This window comes from Salvelinus fontinalis, chromosome 17, assembly GCF_029448725.1.
Source record: "Salvelinus fontinalis isolate EN_2023a chromosome 17, ASM2944872v1, whole genome shotgun sequence".
Classification (NCBI taxonomy): domain Eukaryota; kingdom Metazoa; phylum Chordata; class Actinopteri; order Salmoniformes; family Salmonidae; genus Salvelinus; species Salvelinus fontinalis.
In genome coordinates, this window is record NC_074681.1 from 14,884,371 (window position 1) to 14,904,227 (window position 19,857).

The window sequence follows — 19,857 nt, forward strand, 5'->3', positions numbered from 1 at the left end:
CACCGATCGGCAACACAGTTCGTCGTTCAATCACCCACGTGGGTATAACCAATGGGACGTGGGTACCTGCTTCTACCTGCTTCTATAAACCAATGAGGAGATGGGAGAGGCAGGACTTGCAGCGCGATCTGCATCAGAAATAGAAAGGACTTCTATTTTAGCCCTTGGTAACGCAGACGCTCATTGACGCGTGCGAGCAGTGTGGGTGCAATAATTGAATAACATCGATTTCTAAATGTATTTTGCGCACGTGACGCGAGCGGTGTGGTCAGCCCATTAGAGGTTGTGTGAGGTCCTCTGACCATGGACCAGAATTTACAGAGACCCATTACCATGTGACTCAGATCCAGATTATTTCCCTGCATACTGCAAAGATGTTAACTTAATGTAAAGAGGGAAATAAAATACATTTACATTGGAATATGTTTTCACTAAGGAGGAATGATTAATAGAAGCATAAAGCATCCTTGTGTCATTCTAGTCATGGAAAGAGGGATGGATGACACCACATAACTTGTTATTACACAATTGTTAGATGATACTGAAGCTGATGCCAACAGTGGGGTATTTTATAAAACCCTTAAAAGTCAATAAAATCAATTGAGAAAATGCATTTACAAGCAGAGCACTTGTAAAAGGAGAGACAGCAGACAAATGCACAATGTTTCATTTAATAATTTATTAAATGCAGCATAATACACTTCATATTAATACGTGCATATCTTTTTGCTGCGAATGTAAATAGAATTGATTGTTTTGTATATAAAATTAAACATAATATTATATATATATATATATATATACTGTATATATAATGACAAACAAAACATGTCCTTTGTGCTACTGATTACGATGTAGTGTTGGTATTAGTCGTAAGTTTCAGGACGTGATGACGTCATAACGATGAGACACATGCTACTTAATGGCCATGGGGCAAAATAGAGAAACATACAAATTCCACAGGAATAAAGTCATAGGTGCATATGAAATGAGACCCCATTCCCTACATTACTTTTGCCCAGGGTCCATGAGGTTCTGGCCAAAGGTAGTGCACTATATATTGAATAGGGTGCCATTTTGTACACAGGCAATGTCTGAAGCAGTGCATTGGTGACAGTCCGGTTGCCATATCTGGTGCTACTTTTGCTAACTCCTTTGATGTAAACAACTGCTTTATCATTGTTTGCTGAAGCAGAACTAAACAGGCAACCCAGCTGCATTCATAATAGCCGAGTTGCCAGATCGGGTGTAACTTTTGAACCAAACTGGCAACCCAGCTGATTTGATGATATATGCATCAGGTTGATATGCTCAGCAAATACCCTACAAGTACGGTAAAATACTGTAATACTGGCCCACAAAGTAACTAAGACTTAGCTGTGTCCTCAACATCAGGACAAATAATAACATCCATGTGGTATTTGCATATTAATTTATTAGGCCTTTTGGGTATACTTATTTACATATGAAAACTATTGAAATCGGGCATTTGCAGGAAGGAATTACAGGCATGGGTTGTTCAAACTAAAATAGTGCAAATTCACATTCCTTATAACTAATAATGAGTTATCTCCATAACATTACATTGTTAGAGCTATTTGGTGTGCGTACAGGTAGTACGTGTGAATGAAAGTGCATGCAGAACAATTCAAGAGAACATAAATACTGTGATCTGTTGAGGTAAATTAAAGGTATCATCTCGGAACCCAGAACTAAATCTCACGCTACTATAGCAGCTAGCTGTCTGTCACGGGAGATTAGGTTAGGTATTTTTTTTGTTGTTAAATGGACTAAACATTCTTTAACATAAACTATTCACATTCATAACAAACCTTTGACAGACAGACAGACAGACAGACAGACAGACAGACAGACAGACAGACAGACAGACAGACAGACAGACAGACAGACAGACACTATGTAAAAAATAAATAAAATCCCTGAGGACTAAAATCCTATTGATACAGAGTTTTGTTGAGAACACTGACGGATGGAGAAAGACAGCTGAAATTATTCATATTTGAACATACTAATGTGAACATACTCATCTTTTTAAAATAAGCATGATATGAATTCATGGCTACATACATTGAATTAATGAATGTATGAAGGAATACATGAGTTGACGGACGAATGCTGTGTTGCGACAGGATGTGCCCTTCAAAATAAACAATGCTTTTTTGCTTGTAGTGAGAGAGGGAGGGAGAAGGACTGGAGGGGAGGAGGAAAGAAATGAAAGAAAGAGAGAGAGGGAGAAAAGGAATGTCGTACTAGCTGGAAAGGTCATTGAGGTCGCCACCCTGTTCTATGACGGCCTTGGCAAACTGCTTAAACACGCGGTCCATGTAGGTGCTCTGTCGGGGCCACAGGCCCTCCAGGAAACCAATATGGCCACCGTGGCAGGTGATGAGGAGGGCTAGGTTAGGGTTCTGCTTCACCGCCTCCACTGGAATGGCTGACGAGAAGAAACACATTGTTAATAATCTATCAGTCAAGCAGTGGACATACACCGAGCACTAGATGGGAGATTTGACTTCCAAAACCCCACAGAAATACTGTATGCACGTACATATTCAATGTAGTATAAATCTTATGTCTTACACACTGATTAAGGCATTACAAGAATGTGCCCTGCACAAAACACAAATATACACATTATAGACAAAATATACACATTATACACAAAATATACATATACACTACCTTTTAAAAGTTTGAGATGTCCTTGTTTTTGAAAGAAAATAAAAAAAATTGCCCATTCAAATAACATAAAATGCTGCCTAGAAAGCCAGCATCCCGGAGTCGCATCTTTACTGTTGACATTGAGACTGGTGTTTTGCGGGTATTATTTAATGAAGCTGCCAGTTGAGGACTTGTAAAGCGTCTCTAATGTCCTTGTCCTCTTGCTCAGTTATGCACCGGGGCCTCCCACTCCTCTTTCTATTCTGGTTAGAGACAGTTTGTGCTGTTCTATGAAGGGAGTAGTACACAGCATTGTACGAGATCTTCAGTTTCTTGGCAATTTCTCGCATGGAATAGCCTTCACTTCTCAGAACAAGAATAGACTGACGAGTTTCAGACTGTAATCGAACACACAAATGCTGATGCTCCAGATACTCAAATAGTCTAAATAAGGCCAGTTTTATTGCTTCTTTAATCAGAACAACAGTTTTCAGCTGTGCTAACATAATTACTAAATGATTTTCTAATGATCAATTAGCCTTTTAAAATGATAAACTTGGATTAGCTAACACACGTGGCATTGGAATACAGGAGTAAGGGTTGTTGATAATGGGCCTCTGTACGCCTATGTAGATATTCCATAAAAAATCTGCCGTTTCCAGCTACAATAGTCATTTACAACATTAACAATGTCTACACTGTATTTCTGATAAATGTTATGTTATTTTAATGGACAAAAAATTTGCTTTTCTTTCAAAAACAAGAACATTTCTAAGTGACCCCAAACTTTTGAACGGTAGTGTATATACACATTAAAATACAAAAACACCGTCATGGGAAGCACAAGTAAAACATCACAAATCACCGAGAAAAACAGTTACATTCCTCCACAAATAAGTCCCCAATCAATACTCTAAATTGCCCGAACGGCACCAGGACATTAATATTAAATGTATTTTTTATTTTATTCCAGCAATACGGTGCTTTAAAACTAAAAGTAGATTTACCTAGCTCGGTGGAGACCCTAGGAACCTCAAGAGTTAACCAATCCTGTGAACAGGTCAGGCAACTCAGGTGTCTATACTTCAACAGCAAAGTTAGATAAGATGTAAGTTTATGAAGTAGGGCCTTGTAAAATAAAGGGAGTAATGTAGAGATACCTACCTACATGTACATATTACCTCAAATACCTTGACTAACCTGTACCCTGTAACGCCTGTATTTAGCCTTGTTAATGTTATTTTATTGTGTTACTTTTTAAAACTTTAGTTTATTTTGTAAAACATTTCTTAACTCACATTTTCTTAAAACTGCATTGTTGGTTAAGGGCATGTAATAAGCATATCACGGTAAAGTCTAAACCTGTTTTATTCGGCACATCTGACAAATAAAAATGTATTTGACTTTAATGAAGTTCAGTCAACCTTTTGTTACAGGATGCAGTGATGAGTATCAAAACTGTATCAAACTGTTACCTGTAACAAAATCAAGGGCACTATGGTAGATGGCATCCAAAGGTTTAAGAGTAGTTGCAGCTGCCCTTTGATAAATATCACCATAATCAAGAACAGATCAAATGTTTGACCAAATAATTTGCTTCCTACTGCTCAGACAAAGGCACGATCTGTTAGTGTAGAAAAAGCTAACTTTAAATCTTAGCTTGTTAACCAGCTAATCTATGTTCTTTTAAACGTCAAATCCATATCAATCCAAATGCTTAAGTATTTATATGCGGGAACACGTTCAATTGGAAAACCATATAATGAGTAAACATCTAAAACATTACTACTAGAGTTTAAGAGCAACATGTATTTCGTTTTGCCAATATTAAGCACAAGTTTTAAATCAGCAAAGGATTTCTACATACAGTTGAAGTCGGAAGTTTACATACACTTAGGTTGGAGCCATTAAAACTAATTTTTCAACCACTCCAAAAATGTCTTGTTAACAAACTATAGTTTTGGCAAGTCGGTTAGGACATCTACTTTGTTTATGACGCAAGTAATTTTTCCAACAATTGTTTACAGACAGATTATTTCACTTATAAGTCACTGTATCACAATTCCAGTGGGTCAGAAGTTTACATACAGTAAGTTGACTGTGCCTTTAAACAGCTTGGAAAATTACAGAAAATTATGTCATGATTTAGAAGCTTCTGATAGGCTAATTGACCAAATTTGAGTCAATTGGAGGTGTACCTGTGGATGTATTTCAAGCACCTACATTGCTTATTTGCTTGACATCATGGGAAAATCAAAAGAAATCAGCCAAGATCTCAGAAAAATAATTGTAGACCTCCAAAAGTCTGGTTCATCCTTGGGAGCAATTTCCAAACGCCTGAAGGTACCACGTTCATCTGTACAAACAATAGTACGCAAGTATAAACACCATGGCCGTCACACCGCTCAGGAAGGAGATGTGTTCTGTCTCCTAGAGATGAACGTACTTTGGTGCGAAAAGTGCAAATCAATCCCAGAACAGTATCAAAGGACCTTGTGAAGATCCTGGAGGAAACAGGTACAAAAGTTTCTATATCCACAGTAAAACGAGTCCTATATCGACATAACCTGAAAGTCCGCTAAGCAAGGAAGAAGCCACTGCTCCAAAACCGCCATTAAAAAGCCAGACTATGGTTTGCAACTGCACATGGGGACAAAGATCATACTTTTTGGTGAAATGTCCTCTGGTCTGATGAAAGAGAAATAGAACTGTTTGGCCATAATGACCATCGTTATGTTTGGAGAAAAAAGGGGGAGGCTTGCAAGCCGAAGAACACCAACCCAACCGTGAAGCATGGGGTTGGCAGCATCATGTTGTGGGGGTGCTTTTCTGCAGGAGGGACTGGTGCACTTCACAAAATAGATGGCATTATGAGGCAGGAAAATTATGTAGCTATACAATCTGACTGTAGTTTTGACATAGCCAGATGAACAGTTGGGACAATAGCATACATAATAGTATCATCCGCATATAGATTAGGTTTTTTAACAAATCAAATCAAATTGTATTTGTCACATACACATTGTTAGCAGATGTTAATGCGAGTGTAGCGAAATGCTTGTGCTTCTAGTTCCGACAATGTAGTAATAACCAACAAGTAATCTAACCTAACAATTCCACAACTACTACCTTATACACACAAGTGTAAAGGGATAAAGAATATGTACATAAAGATATATGAATGAGTGATGGTACAGAACGGCATAGGTAAGATGCAGTAGATGGTATAGTGTACAGTATATACATATGAGATGAGTAATGTAGGGTATGTAAACATAAAGTGGCATAGTTTAAAGTGGCTAGTGATACATGTATTACATAAAGATGGCAAGATGCAGTGGATGATATACAGTACAGTATATACATATACATATGAGATGAGTAATGTAGGGTATGTAAACATTATATTAAGTGGCATTGTTTAAAGTGGCTAGTGATACATTTTTACATAATTTCCATCAATTCCCATTATTAAAGTGGCTGGAGTTGAGTCAGTATGTTGGCAGCGGCCACTAAATGTTAGTGGTGGCTGTTTAACAGTCTGATGGCCTTGAGATAGAAGCTGTTTTTCAGTCTCTCGGTCCCTGCTTTGATGCACCTGTACTGACCTCGCCTTCTGGATGATAGCGGGGTGAACAGGCAGTGGCTCGGGTGGTTGTTGTCCTTGATGATCTTTACGGCCTTCCTGTGACATCGGGTGGTGTAGGTGTCATGGAGGGCAGGTAGTTTGCGTAGATGCGTTGATGCGTAGATGCGTTGTGCAGACCTCACTACCTTCTGGAGAGCCTTACGGTTGTGGGCGGAGCAATTGCCGTACCAGGCGGTGATACAGCCCAACAGGATGCTCTCGATTGTGCATCTGTAGAAGTTTGTGAGTGCTTTTGGTGACAAGCCAAATTTCTTCAGCCTCCTGAGGTTGAAGAGGCGCTGCTGCGCCTTCTTCACAACGCTGTCTGTGTGGGTGGACCAATTCAGTTTGTCCGTGATGTGTACACAGAGGAACTTAAAACTTTCCACCTTCTCCACTACTGTCCCGTCGATGTGGATAGGGAGGTGCTCCCTCTGCTGTTTCCTGAAGTCAACAATCATCTCCTTTGTTTTGTTGACGTTGAGTGTGAGGTTATTTTCCGGACACCACACTCCGAGGGCCCTCACCTCCTACCTGTAGGCCGTCTCGTCGTTGTTGGTAATCAAGCCTACCACTGTAGTGTCGTCCGCAAACTTGATGATTGAGTTGGAGGCGTGCATGGCCATGCAGTCGTGGGTGAACAGGGAGTACAGGAGAGGGCTCAGAACGCACCCTTGTGGGGCCCCAGTGTTGAGGATCAGCGGGGTGGAGATGTTGTTTCCTACCCTCACCACCTGGGGGCAGCCCGTCAGGAAGTCCAGGACCCAGTTGCACAGGGTGGGGTTGAGACCCAGGGTCTCGAGCTTGATGACGAGTTTGGAGGCTACTATGGTGTTAAATGCTGAGCTGTAGTCGATGAACAGTATTCTCACATTGGTATTCCTCTTGTCCAGATGGGTTAGAGCAGTGTGCAGTGTGGTTGTGATTGCGTCGTCTGTGGACCTATTGGGTCGGTAAGCAAATTGGAGTGGGTCTAGGGTGTCAGGTAGGGTAGAGGTGATATGGTCCTTGACTAGTCTCTCATAGCACTTCATGATGACGGAAGTGAGTGCTACGGGGCGGTAGTCGTTTAGCTCAGTTACCTTAGCTTTCTTGGGAACAGGAACAATGGTGGCCCTCTTGAAGCATGTGGGACCAGCAGACTGGGATAAGGATTGATTGAATATGTCCTTAAACACACCAGCCAGCTGGTCTGCGCATGCTCTGAGGACGCGGCTGGGAATGCCGTCTGGGCCTGCCGCCTTGTGAGGGTTAACACGTTTAAATGTTTTACTCACCTCGGCTGCAGTGAAGGAGAGCCCGCAGGTTTTGGTAGCGGGCCGTGTCAGTGGCACTGTATTGTCTTCAAAGCGAGCAAAAAAGTGATTTAGTCTGTCTGGGAGCAAGACATCCTGGTCCGCGACGGGGCTGGTTTTCTTTTTGTAATCCGTGATGACTGTAGACCCTGCCACATACCTCTTTTGTCTGAGCCGTTGAATTGCGACTCTACTTTGTCTCTATACTGGGACTTAGCTTGTTTGATTGCCTTGCGGAGGGAATAGCTACACTGTTTGTATTCGGTCATGTTTCCGGTCACCTTGCCCTGGTTAAAAGCAGTGGTTCGCGCTTTCAGTTTCACGCGAATGCTGCCATCAATCCACGGTTTCTGGTTTGGGAATGTTTTAATCGTTGCTGTGGGCACGACATCGTCAATGCCCTTTCTAATGAACTCGCTCACCGAATCAGCGTATTCGTCAATGTTGTTGTTGGACGCAATGCGGAACATATCCCAATCCACGTGATCGAAGCAGTCTTGAAGCGTGGAATCAGATTGGTCGGACCAGCGTTGAACAGACCTGAGCGCGGGAGCTTGCTGTTTTAGTTTCTGTTTGTAGGCTGGAAGCAACAAAATGGATTTGTGGTCAGGTTTTCCGAAAGGAGGGCGGGGGAGGGCCTTATATGCGTCGCGGAAGTTAGTATAACAATGATCCAAGGTTTTACCAGCCCTGGTAGAACAATCGATATGCTGATAGAATTTAGGGAGTTTTGTTTTCAGATTAGCCGTTAAAATCCCCAGCTACGATGAATGCAGCCTCAGGGTGTGTGGTTTCCAGTTTACAAAGAGTCAGATAAAGTTTGTTCAGGGCCATCGATGTGTCTGCTTGGGGGGGAATATATACGGCTGTGATTATAATTGAAGAGAATTCCCTTGGTAGATAATGCGGTCGACATTTGATTGTGAGGAATTCTAAATCTGGTGAACAGAATGACTTGAGTTCCTGTATGTTGTTATGTTCACACCACGTCTCGTTGATCATAAGGCATACACCCCCGCCCCTCTTCTTACCAGAAAGATGTTTGTTTCTGTCGGCGCGATGCGTGAAGAAACCAGCTGGCTGCACCGACTCCGTTAGCGTCTCTCGATTGAGCCATGTTTCCGTGAAGCAAAGAACGTTACAATCCCTGATGTCTCTCTGGAATGTTACCCTTGCTCGGATTTCATCAACCTTATTGTCAAGAGACTGGACATTGGCGAGTAGTATGCTAGGGAGTGGAGCGCGATGTGCCCGTCTCTGAAGCCTGACCAGGAGATCGCTTTGTTTGCCCCTTTTACGGCGTCGTTAATTAGGGTCACCGGCTGGGATCAGAACCATTGTATTGGGTGGAAGGCAAAATACAGGATCCGCTTCGGGAGAGTCATATTCCTGGTTGTAACGATGGTGAGTTGACGTTGCTCTTATATTCAGTAGTTCCTCCCGACTGTATGTAATGAAACCTAAGATTACCTGGGGTACCAATGTAAGGAATAACACATAAAAAAAACAAAATACTGCATAGTTTCCTAGGAACGCGAAGCGAGGCGGCCATCTCGGTCGGCGCCAGAAGTAGCGTCAACAGATTGACCAATTGTGTTTATATAAATAGTGAAGAGACAGGTCCCAAAATCGACCGCTTTTATGCACTTCAAGAAATTCCGAATTAACCCCATCAATCACGATGGCCTGAGTTCTGTCACTAAGATAATCATGAAACCGTGAAAAGGCGTCAGAGCTCCGGCCTATCGAGGACAACTCCTTCAATAAAATAGCATGATCAACAGTATCAAAAGCTTTTGACAGGTCCACAAACAAAGCAGCACATTTCACTTTAGTGTCTAAACCTTTGACAAGATCATTAACAACTAAAGGGATTGCTGTAATAGTGCTTTGCCCATGCCTAAACCCTGATTGGTTTACATTCAAAATACATTTCTCAGATAAAAAAGAGCAAAGTTGTACAATTGGATCCAATTGGCCGGCCCCTGTGGATTTCTCGTTGTCTATTGCTACAAAGCATCCGGGACTTATTTTTCTGTAATTAGCCTAAAAGAAAAGCTTTAACTATCATTTCTCTCATCATACAGCAAGTTTCCCCTATCAGCATCCAGCCCAGTATCATTGTGAATAGGCTTAGAAGTTATTTCAAAGAGATAGCCTGCTGAAATAAAATGGTGATTAAATGCATCAATGATGGCATTTTTACCATAATGAGGTCAGTATTTGAATTAATTTGTTGTGACAGAGAAGAGGAAGTACAACCCTTCAGGGATTTGACAGTTTTCCAGAATTTAGCCGGGTTCCCATTACAATCCGAACGAGCGGTTACATAATGATCAGATTTAGCCTTTCTGATTTGTCTTACACAATGATTCCTCAGCTGCTTAAAAGCTTGCCAGTCCGAGCCTAAGCCTGTGTTCCTGGCCTTGACCCAAGCATTATATATTTTATGAATTACTTCTGATACTTCTTCTGATTCTGATTCCAGAGTGTACCAGGCATTCGACCTACCTTTAACCCTTGGTTTTATTATTATCCACAATAGTATTGAACACATCTGAAAAAAGGCTGAAAGCTAAACCGGGTTCAGGTATAGATGAAACACAATCAAGATCACTAAAATAAAGATCATGTAAAAAAGCCTGTTCACTGAAGTTGTTAAAGTTCCTCTTTGTGATGACACGAGGCTGAGATTTTTGCATTCTCACATCTCTAACACAAACACCTGGGCAATGGTCACTAATATCTTGGACGAAGACACCAGTAGAAACATATTTCTCTGGTGTCTTCGTTAGAATGACATCAATCAGAGTTGACTTGAAGGATCTTTACACAGTGATCCTTACACAGGTTGGGCCGTGTAGGCTTGGTTACCATCTGGGTTAGGTTTAGATCATTACACATGTCTTTTAGATTTCATTTTAGATTGCATTTCCCAATCATAATTTAGGGCATCCATGATAATAACTTCTGATTTAGTAAAATAATACAACAAACTAGTTAACTCCTTGAGTGCACAAAAGTTAGCTGAGGGAGGACGGTAGACCACTATAACAGTTATGGATAGATTTTTCTCCAGAAAAGATGTCTTCTACATTGTGTCTTTGGCTGCATTGTCTTTCGGTATAGGCCTTGCTTATCAGCTATGTAATCAACATGAAGGGCCGGTGGTGGGCTATGTAACCAACATTGAGGGCCGGTGGTGGGCTATGTAACCAACATTGAGGGCCGGTGTTGGGCTATGTAACCAACATTGAGGGCCGGTGGTGGGCTATGTAACCAACATTGAGGGCCGGTGGTGGGCTATGTAACCAACATTGAGGGCCGGTGGTGGGCTATGTAACCAACATGAAGGGCCGGTGGTGGGCTATGTAACCAACATTGAGGGCCGGTGGTGGGCTATGTAACCAACATTGAGGGCCGGTGGTGGGCTATGTAATCAACATGAAGGGCCGGTGGTGGGCTATGTAACCAACATGAAGGGCCGGTGGTGGGCTATGTAGCCAACATTGAGGGCCGGTGGTGGGCTATGTAATCAACATGAAGGGCCGGTGGTGGGCTATGTAACCAACATTGAGGGCCGGTGGTGGGCTATGTAACCAACATTGAGAGCCGGTGGTGGGCTATGTAACCAACATTGAGGGCCGGTGTTGGGCTATGTAACCAACATGGAGGGCCAGTGGTGGGCTTTGTAACCAAAATGGAGGGCCAGTGGTGGGGTGTGATTGTGGACCCACCATGACTGGGAGAGAAGACGTCGTCTGCAGCGTTTAGACACAACATGGGCACCTGCACAGACTTGAGCCTGTGGATGGGACTGGCATCATGGTAGTAGTCATCATTGGTGGGGTAGCCAAACATTATAGACGTGAACCTCTCATCAAACTCACGGAGGGTCTTGGCCTGCAGGGGGGTTGGGATAAAGTCAAATTAAAAGGTGACATCCGGCAACAATACAGTGGCTTGCGAAACAACCCCCTTGGCATTTTTACTATTTTGTTGCCTTACAACCTGGAATTAAAATAGATTTTGGGGGGGTTGTATCATTTGATTTACACAACATGCCGACCACTTGAAGATGCAAAATGTGTTTTATTGTGAAACAAACAAGAAATAAGACAACAAAACAGAAAACTTGAGCGTGCATAACTATTCACCCCCCCAAAGTCAATACTTTGTAGAGCCACCTTTTGCAGCAATTACAGCTGCAAGCCTCTTGGGGTATGTCTCTATAAGCTTGGCACATCTAGCCACTGGGATTTTTGCCCATTCTTCAAGGCAAAACTGCTCCAGCTCCTTCAAGTGGGATGGGTTCCACTGGTGTACAGCAGCCTTTAAGTCATACCACAGATTCTCAATTGGATTGAGGTCTGTGCTTTGATTAGGCCATTCCAAGACATGTAAATGTTTCCCCTTAAACCACTCAAGTGTTCTATTTTTCCTCAATAAAGTAGCTATCAGAAATGTTAGTAAGGGAAAAAAAATAAAAATACATAGATATACAGGCTAGAAATGTTATGGAAATTCATTTTTTTTGTGAAGCTTATATTCAATTGCCACTCCTTGCTGCACACAACAAGCTTCCATTCCCCTTGTCACGAGGGGATTTATGTCTGATTTAAGATTAAATTGTCAACCCTCTTATGGTCAACCCTATTACTTTATTTGGCTATTATTAGGCACTTACTATAGTCATTTTTTAAATTTTACCTCTTGAGATGGGAAATGTGTTTTTTATGAAGCTGAACATGTGCTCTTTATGACAGAGTGTAAACATTTTGTGAAATCAAACTTTTATTTGACCAAGTTACACTTCTCAAAGGCACCAAATTGGTGGAACAACCCAGATGGGTTGCTTTTACTTTGATTGTATTAGAGGAGGTCATAAAAAAAGGTTGTGCATTTTACCTTCATCACATGATCAATGTCGTAACTCTTCTCAAGCACAGATTTGTGTCTAGAGGAGAGAAAAACACAAGGAAGAAGGAAGTAGGTTTGCTTCAATGGGGAACATAGGGAAGCATGTGGGTTTGCTTCAATATCCATTGGCAATGTCCATTAAATGATTTGGGCCTGACAGTAGAGTACCGAGTGCTTAGCACTGTGACAACTGCTGCTGTAAAAAAAGGATTTATAAAATACATTTGATTGATTGAGATAGGAAAATATCCCAAGAGAGAGAGAGAAAGAGAAAGAGCTTTTATCTGTTAGCTTTTAGAGCCCAACCTCAGGGGTCGCTAAAAGCTAACATCTAAAAGCTAAACAATGTAGCTCAGTGCAACTAAGAGCTAAGAGCTAATCTAGACAAATCCCCCAGTAGCCCGTCCAGCCTGCTACGGTGAACACCCACCTGTCCACGCCTGCCTGCAGGCAGCTGGTGAGGTAGGAGTTGAAGAGAAAGCGGTCCAGAGGCTTCTCCAGTGACGCTGTGCACTCAAACACATCCCAGCCTGCCGAGAACACAACCACGCCTTTCAGACATGTCTCTCTGCCCTTCCTCCCCAGGTAGTTCGCCAGCATCATCCTGGGATTAGAAAGACAGGGAGAGGGTAGGGGGAGAGGGGAGAGGGGGGAGGACGGTGGAGGGGAGAGAGGGTGGGGGAGAAGGGAGAGGGGAAACCCTCACTTAGGTAGGGGATTATAGCCATAATACCTCTTTTGACATGGTGTAAGTACTACTGAGAGACTGAGCCCCTTAATCAAATGAAAAGTGGTGTTTCTGACAGGGGAAAGGAGGAGGCTGCAAAATAAAATACAATACATAACCAACCCATGACAACATTTCTGCTGGTGAGCATTTACCTCAGTTTTTGAGATATCAATATTAACCTATAGATGGGACAACCAAGTACTTTACATGCTCTACATAAAAGGCAGTATCTTTAGACTAACTCCCACAGTTCAGTGAAGATATAGTGTTGTATAGTATTGCTCCATACATACATGTATGTCCCGTTGACATCAATACGGTAGCCTACATCAACACATGATTCATATAGTCTGAGTAATGCTTGCAGCTCTCAGGATTTGGGACATAGTGTCACTTCTATTGAAGTGAGAAAACATGAAGAGGCACCTACTAACCCGCCCATGGAGACCCCAGCAGCCATGAGAGGGGCGTCCTCATTTGTCCTCTGGATGTGTTCGATGACCGCCTCCAGGTCCTCTGTGTTGGCAGCACAGTATGTTCTGGGAGTCTGGTAGCACACAAAGATAAGAAGAGTTGACTCTGTGTGTGTGTGTGCGTGCGTGCGTGCGTGCGTGCGTGCGTGCGTGCGTGCATGTCCCTTTTAGTGTTACAGCACAGTTTTTCTGTTGATAGATTGACTTTCAACTGTAAGGAGGAAAGTACTGCAAAGTAAAACACACACACACACATACACACACACACACATGCAAATATCACTGCGACCTCTGCATGTGCACACACTGTTCCGGCAATTTATATTCAGATGTGCAGAGAAATCATACTGTAAATGAATTACACACAAGTCTTCACACCCTCCCTCACACATGTGCACAAACACTGCTTGTGACTTGAAGGCCAAACACTCTCCATGATGCTATACAGTATATTTATCATGCTGGTATGATGGTAGAAAAATAAGCTCTGGTATTACAAATGGCTGACTCAGGGACAGGGGCTATTTGGAGTTAAAGTAGTAGCAAACACAGGAGGAGGTATACTGTAATAACATTTAAGCCTGCTGCTGGACAGCCTTTTTCAGCCAATGGCCTGTAGTATCTGTCCATCACAAGCACAATCGATTAATGCAAGCATTGTTCTATCACATTGAGTAAACAATCCACTGACAGTGAAATAACATCACAGACATGGAGAACAATAATGGACCAGTAAGGTTAGAGAAAAGAAAATGAGTAAAACACAAACTTAATTCAGACACTTGTTCAATCTAATCCTAGAACAGATAGGTGATAAAAAGAAGATCTTGATTTCTCGGGATAGGCAGGGTTGGGTCGGTTACTTTCTAAAAGGTAATCAAATCATATTTCATTTGTCACACGCACCGAATACCTTACAGTGAAATGTTTACTTACAAGCCCTTAACCAAACAATGCAGTTTTCCAACAAAAAAAAGTGTTAAAAAAATAGATAACAGTAGCGAGGCTATATACAGGGGGAACCGGTACAGAGTCAATGTGCGGGGGTACAGGTTAGTCGAGGTAATTGAGGTAATATGTACATGTTGGTTGAGTTAAAGTGACTATGCATAGATAATAAACAGAGAGTAGCAGCAGAGTATAAGAGGAGGGGGGGGGGGACAATGCAAATAATCTGGGTAGCCATTTGATTAGCTGTTCAGGAGTATTATTGTGGGAGGAAGCTGTTAAGAAGCCTTTTGGACCTAGACTTTGCGCTCCGGTACCGCTTGTCGTGAGGTAGCAGAGAGAGCAGTCTATGACTGGGGTGGCTGGAGTCGTTGAACATTTTTATGGCCTTCCTCTGACACTGCCTGGTATAGAGGTCCTGGACGGGAGGAAGCTTGGCCCCAGTGATGTACTGGGCCGTACGCACTACCCTCTGTAGTTCCTTGCGGTCGGAGGCCGAGCAGTTGCCATACCAGGTAGTGAGGCAACCAGTCAGGATGCTCTCGATGGTGCAGCTGTAGAACCTTTCGTGGATCAATGGACCCATGACAAATCTTTTCAGTCTCCTGAGGGGGAATAAGCTTAATCGTAACCTCTTCACGACTGTCATGGTGTGTTTGGACCATGATAGTTTGTTGGTGATGTGTACACCAAGGAACTTGAAGCTCTCAACCTGCTCCACTACAGCCCCGTTGATGAGAATGGGGGCGTGCTCGGTCCTCCTTTCCTGTAGTCCACAATCATCTCCTTTGTCTTGATCACGTTGCGCGAGAGGTTGTTATCCAGGCACCACACGTCCAGGTCTCTGACCTCCTCCCTATAGGCTGTCTCATCGTTGTCGGTGATCAGGCCTACCACTGTTGTGTTATCAGCAAACTTGAATATGGTCTTGGAGTCGTGCCTGGCCAGTCATGAGTGAACAGGGAGTACAGGAGGGGACTGATTACGCACCCCTGAGGTGTCCCCATGTTGAGGATCAGCGTGGCAGATGTGTTGTTACCTACCCTTACCACCTGGGGGCGGCCCGTCAGGATTTCAGGATCCAGTTGAGGGGAGAGGTGTTTAGTCCCAGGGTCCTTAGCGTAGTGATGAGCTTTGATGGCACTATGGTGTTGAACGCTGAGATGTAGTCAATGAATAGTATTCACACGTAGGTGTTCCTTTTGTCCAGGTTAGAAAGGGCAGTGTGGAGTTGAATAGAGATTGCATCATCTGTGGATTTTTTTGGGAATTGGAGTGGGTCTAGGGTTTCTGGGATAATGGTGTTGATGTGAGCCATGACCAGCCTTTGAAAGCACTTCATGGCTACAGACGTGAGTGCGATGGGTCGGTAGTCATTTAGGCAAGTTACCTTAGTGTTATTGGGCACAGGGCCTATGGTGGTCTGCTTGAAATATGTTGGTATTACAGACTCAGTCAGGAACAGGTTGAAAATGTCAGTGAAGACACTTGCCAGTTGGTCAGTGTTTGCTCGGAGTACATGTCCTGGTAATCCGTTTGGCCCTGCGGCCTTGTGTGAATGTTGACCTGTTTAATAAAGGTCTTACTCACATTGGCTACGGAGAGCTCGATGACACAGTCATCCAGAACAGCTAATGCTCTCATGCAAGCTTCATTGTTGCTTGCCTCGAAGCGACCATAGAAGTAATTTAGCTCGTCTGGTAGGCTCGTGTCACTGGGCAGCTTGCGGCTGTGCATCCCTTTGTAGTCCGTAATAGTTTTGAAGCCCTGCCACATCCAACGAGCTTTCGAGCCGGTGCAGCACGATTCAATCTAAGTCCTGTATTGACGCTTTGCCTGTTTGATGGTTTGTCGCAGGGCATGGCAAGATTTCTTATAAGCATCCGTCTTAGAGTCCCACTCCTTGAAAGAGGCAGTTTTACCCTTTAGCTCAGTGCGGATGTTGCCTGTAATCCATGGCTTCTGGTTGGGGTATGTATGTATAGTCACTGTGGGGACGACGTCATCGATGCAGTTATTGATGAAGCCAGTGACTGATGTGGTGTATTCCTCAATGCCATCGGAAGAATCCCAGAACATATTCCAATCTGTGCTAGCAAAACAGTCCTGTAGCATAGCATCTGCATCATCTGACTACTTCTTTATCGACCGAGGCACTGGTACATCCTGCTTTAGTTTTTGCTTGTAAGCAGGAATCAGGAGTATATAATTATGGTCATATTTTCCAAATGGAGGGCGAGGAGGAGCTTTGTAAGCATCTCTTGTGTGGAGTAAAGGTAGTCTAGAGTCTTTTTCCCTCTGGTTGCACATTTAACATGCTGGTAGAAATGAAGTAAAACAGATTTAAGTTTTAAGTCCCCAGCCACTAGGAGCACCACCTCTGGATGAGCGTTTTCCTGTTTGTTTATGGCCTTATACAGCTCATTGACTGTGGTCTTAGTGCCAGCATTGGTTTGTGGTGGTAAATAGACAGCTATGAAAAAATATAGATGAAAACTCTTGGTAAATAGTGTGGTTTACAGCTTATCATGAGATATTCTACCTTAGGCGAGCTAAACCTAGAGACTTTATTAATATTAGATTTTGTGCACCAGCTGTTGTTTACAAATATACACAGACCATCACCCCTTGTCTTACCAGAAGCAGCTTTTCTATCTTGCCTATGCAGCGTAAACCCTGCCAGGTGTATGTTATCCATGTTGTTGTTCAGCCATGACTCAGTGAAACATAAGATATTACCGTTTTTAATGTCCCATTGGTAGGATATTCGTGATTGTAGCTCATCTATTTTGTTATCCAATGAATGTACGTTGGCTAATAGGACTGATGGTAGAGGCAGATTACCCTCTCGCCGTCAGAAACTTACAAGGCACCCCGACCTACGTCCCCGTTATCTCCGTCTCTTTTTCATGTGAATGACGGGGATTTGGGCCTTGTCGGGTGTCTGAAATAAATCCTTAGATTCCGACTCGTTAGAGAAAAAAAATCTTTATCCAGTTAAATTTTTTATTGTTTTATTTCACCTTTATTTAACTAGGTAGGCTAGTTGAGAACAAGTTCTCATTTGAGGTGAGTAACCTCTGTCCTGATATCCAGAAGCTCTTTTCAGTCATAACGGTGGCAGATACATTATGTACAAAATAATGTCACGGCAGTCAAAAGGAGGAGACCTTGTATGCGTACATTCTCTTATTTATAAGAATGAACACAGTCCGGAGCCTCCAGCAACGATCCCCAGTCCGGAGCCTCCAGCGACGATCCCCAGCCCGGGGTCTCCAGCGACGGTCCCCAGCTCGGGGCCTCCGGCGAGGGTCCCCAGTCCAGGGCCTCCGGCGATGATCCACGGTCCGGATCTACGAAGGCGGAGGGATCAGTGTAAAGAGGGGGGGCGGCGTCCAGAACCAGAGCCGCCACCGAGGGTAGATTCCCACCCAGACCCTCCCCTATAAGTTCAGGTTTGCGGTCGGGAGTCCACACCTTTGGGGGGGGGGGGGGGGGGTTGGGGGGTACTGTCACGCCCTGACCTTAGTTATCTATATTTTCTTTATTATTTTGGTTAGGTCAGGGTGTGACTAGAGTGGGTATGCTAGATTTATCTTGGCTAGGGCTTTTGTATACCTAGGGGTTTTGTAGGTCTAGATATATATATATATATATGTCTATGGTGGCCTGATATGGTTCCCAATTAGAGGCAGCTGTTTATCGTTGTCTCTGATTGGGACCATATTTAGGTAGCCATTTTCCTTTGGATATTTCTGGGTTCTTGTCTATGTGTAGTTGCCTGTTCAGCACTCATTTGTATAGCTTCACGGTTTGTTTCGTTATTTTTGTTCAGTGTTCATTCTTATATTTAAGAAGAATGTACGCATACCACGCTGCGCCTTGGTCTTCTCCTTTTGACTGCCGTGACATACTTTTAGATTACTTCCCCCTTAAGAGTAATTTGAAGAAGACAATAATGTACGTTATCAATTGAACAACATCCATTGCAGGATAAAACAATGTAAAGTTAACAAAGCTGGCCATATGTACTATGTTGTACCTAAAACCCACTGAAATAGCAGTAATTATATTACATTGATTTAAAATAACCTTGAGGATGATGCAGGTTTTATAACCTCCCTGACATCACGATTTAACATGGCCTATTTCTCAGTCAGACATATCTTATTTCTCTCTGGCTGCAAACTGGGACTACCAGTATCTTTCTTCATCAATATTCTTGCACAAAGTTCAGCCTGAATGTTTTTCCACAGCAACCATATCCAGTTGCTGTGTCTTCATAACCTACATTCCAGTAAAGGACTTGAGTGGAGTAGGAACTCTACTGGTGCTTTTCCAATGAGACTTACCCCCGCACCAATGAATGTTTGTTATTGTAAGCTCTAGTGTTATTGTGTTTCCATCAGGAGGGTGACACTAAAGACTAATCAACAACATCTGCATCATTCAAGACTTGCTTTGTGAGAAGATGTTAAAGTTCACAGTTAGCCATGGTTATGTAAATTCCAGCTGAAAAGTACCCAGGGCCTTGCCTTGGCCCCAAGAGCAGGTCCACCGGAGCCTTGGCCCAATGAGACACGGATACTGGCCCACAGATAGAAACAGAAAGGTCTGAGCCTTTTTGGTAAAACACTGAGGTAAATTTTGTATGGAAATATGTCATGCTGGTAATGTTACAACAATAATAAAAACAGATTGAAACAATTTCCTCTTCAATGATACAGTAATAAAGTTGTCTCCTACAATACAGATACAATATAAAGTTCAAAGTCCAATAACTATCCATTGTAGTAATGTTACATATTACTGTGAAATAGGATGTGAATTAAATGGACCAACTAAAGCATTTATTGTATGTTAAATGCTTAGACTAACAAAGGTGGTTGGAGACCTGAAGAATTGCATTAGCTCCGAAGGGTAATGCTTAGACTTTAACTGAGCGGGCTACCACACTATTGTGGTGTGTGAGTGGGGGGTCAGTGTGGAGTTAGGGCAGTAGCCCTAGTTGTGGCCAAGCAGAGGGCACTTCTCACACAGCAGGACATTCATTCCAACACTGTGCCCTATTTAAACAATGGACGCCATTCACACTCAACTGGCTGCAGAGAAAACAGTCACAAAGGCGTATGGAAGTTTAGTCATTTACATAAAACTTCAGCACAATTCCTCATAGCTAAT

General features: G+C 42.9%; 1 protein-coding gene across 1 annotated transcript in view; it reads right to left on the reverse strand.

The window, feature by feature from the left end:
- Positions 1-659: 659 nt before the first annotated feature.
- The window catches only part of LOC129813761 (phospholipase ABHD3-like), a 32,654-nt gene continuing 13,456 nt past the window's right edge, over positions 660-19,857 (reverse strand). Inside the window, exons 5-9 of the mRNA XM_055866260.1 lie at positions 13,690-13,802; positions 12,956-13,129; positions 12,514-12,562; positions 11,343-11,508; positions 660-2,455 (exon numbers count right to left, since the gene is read on the reverse strand). Of these exons, the coding sequence (XP_055722235.1) occupies positions 2,271-2,455; positions 11,343-11,508; positions 12,514-12,562; positions 12,956-13,129; positions 13,690-13,802 (687 nt within the window). The 3' untranslated portion in view covers positions 660-2,270. The remainder of the gene's footprint in view (positions 2,456-11,342; positions 11,509-12,513; positions 12,563-12,955; positions 13,130-13,689; positions 13,803-19,857) is intronic.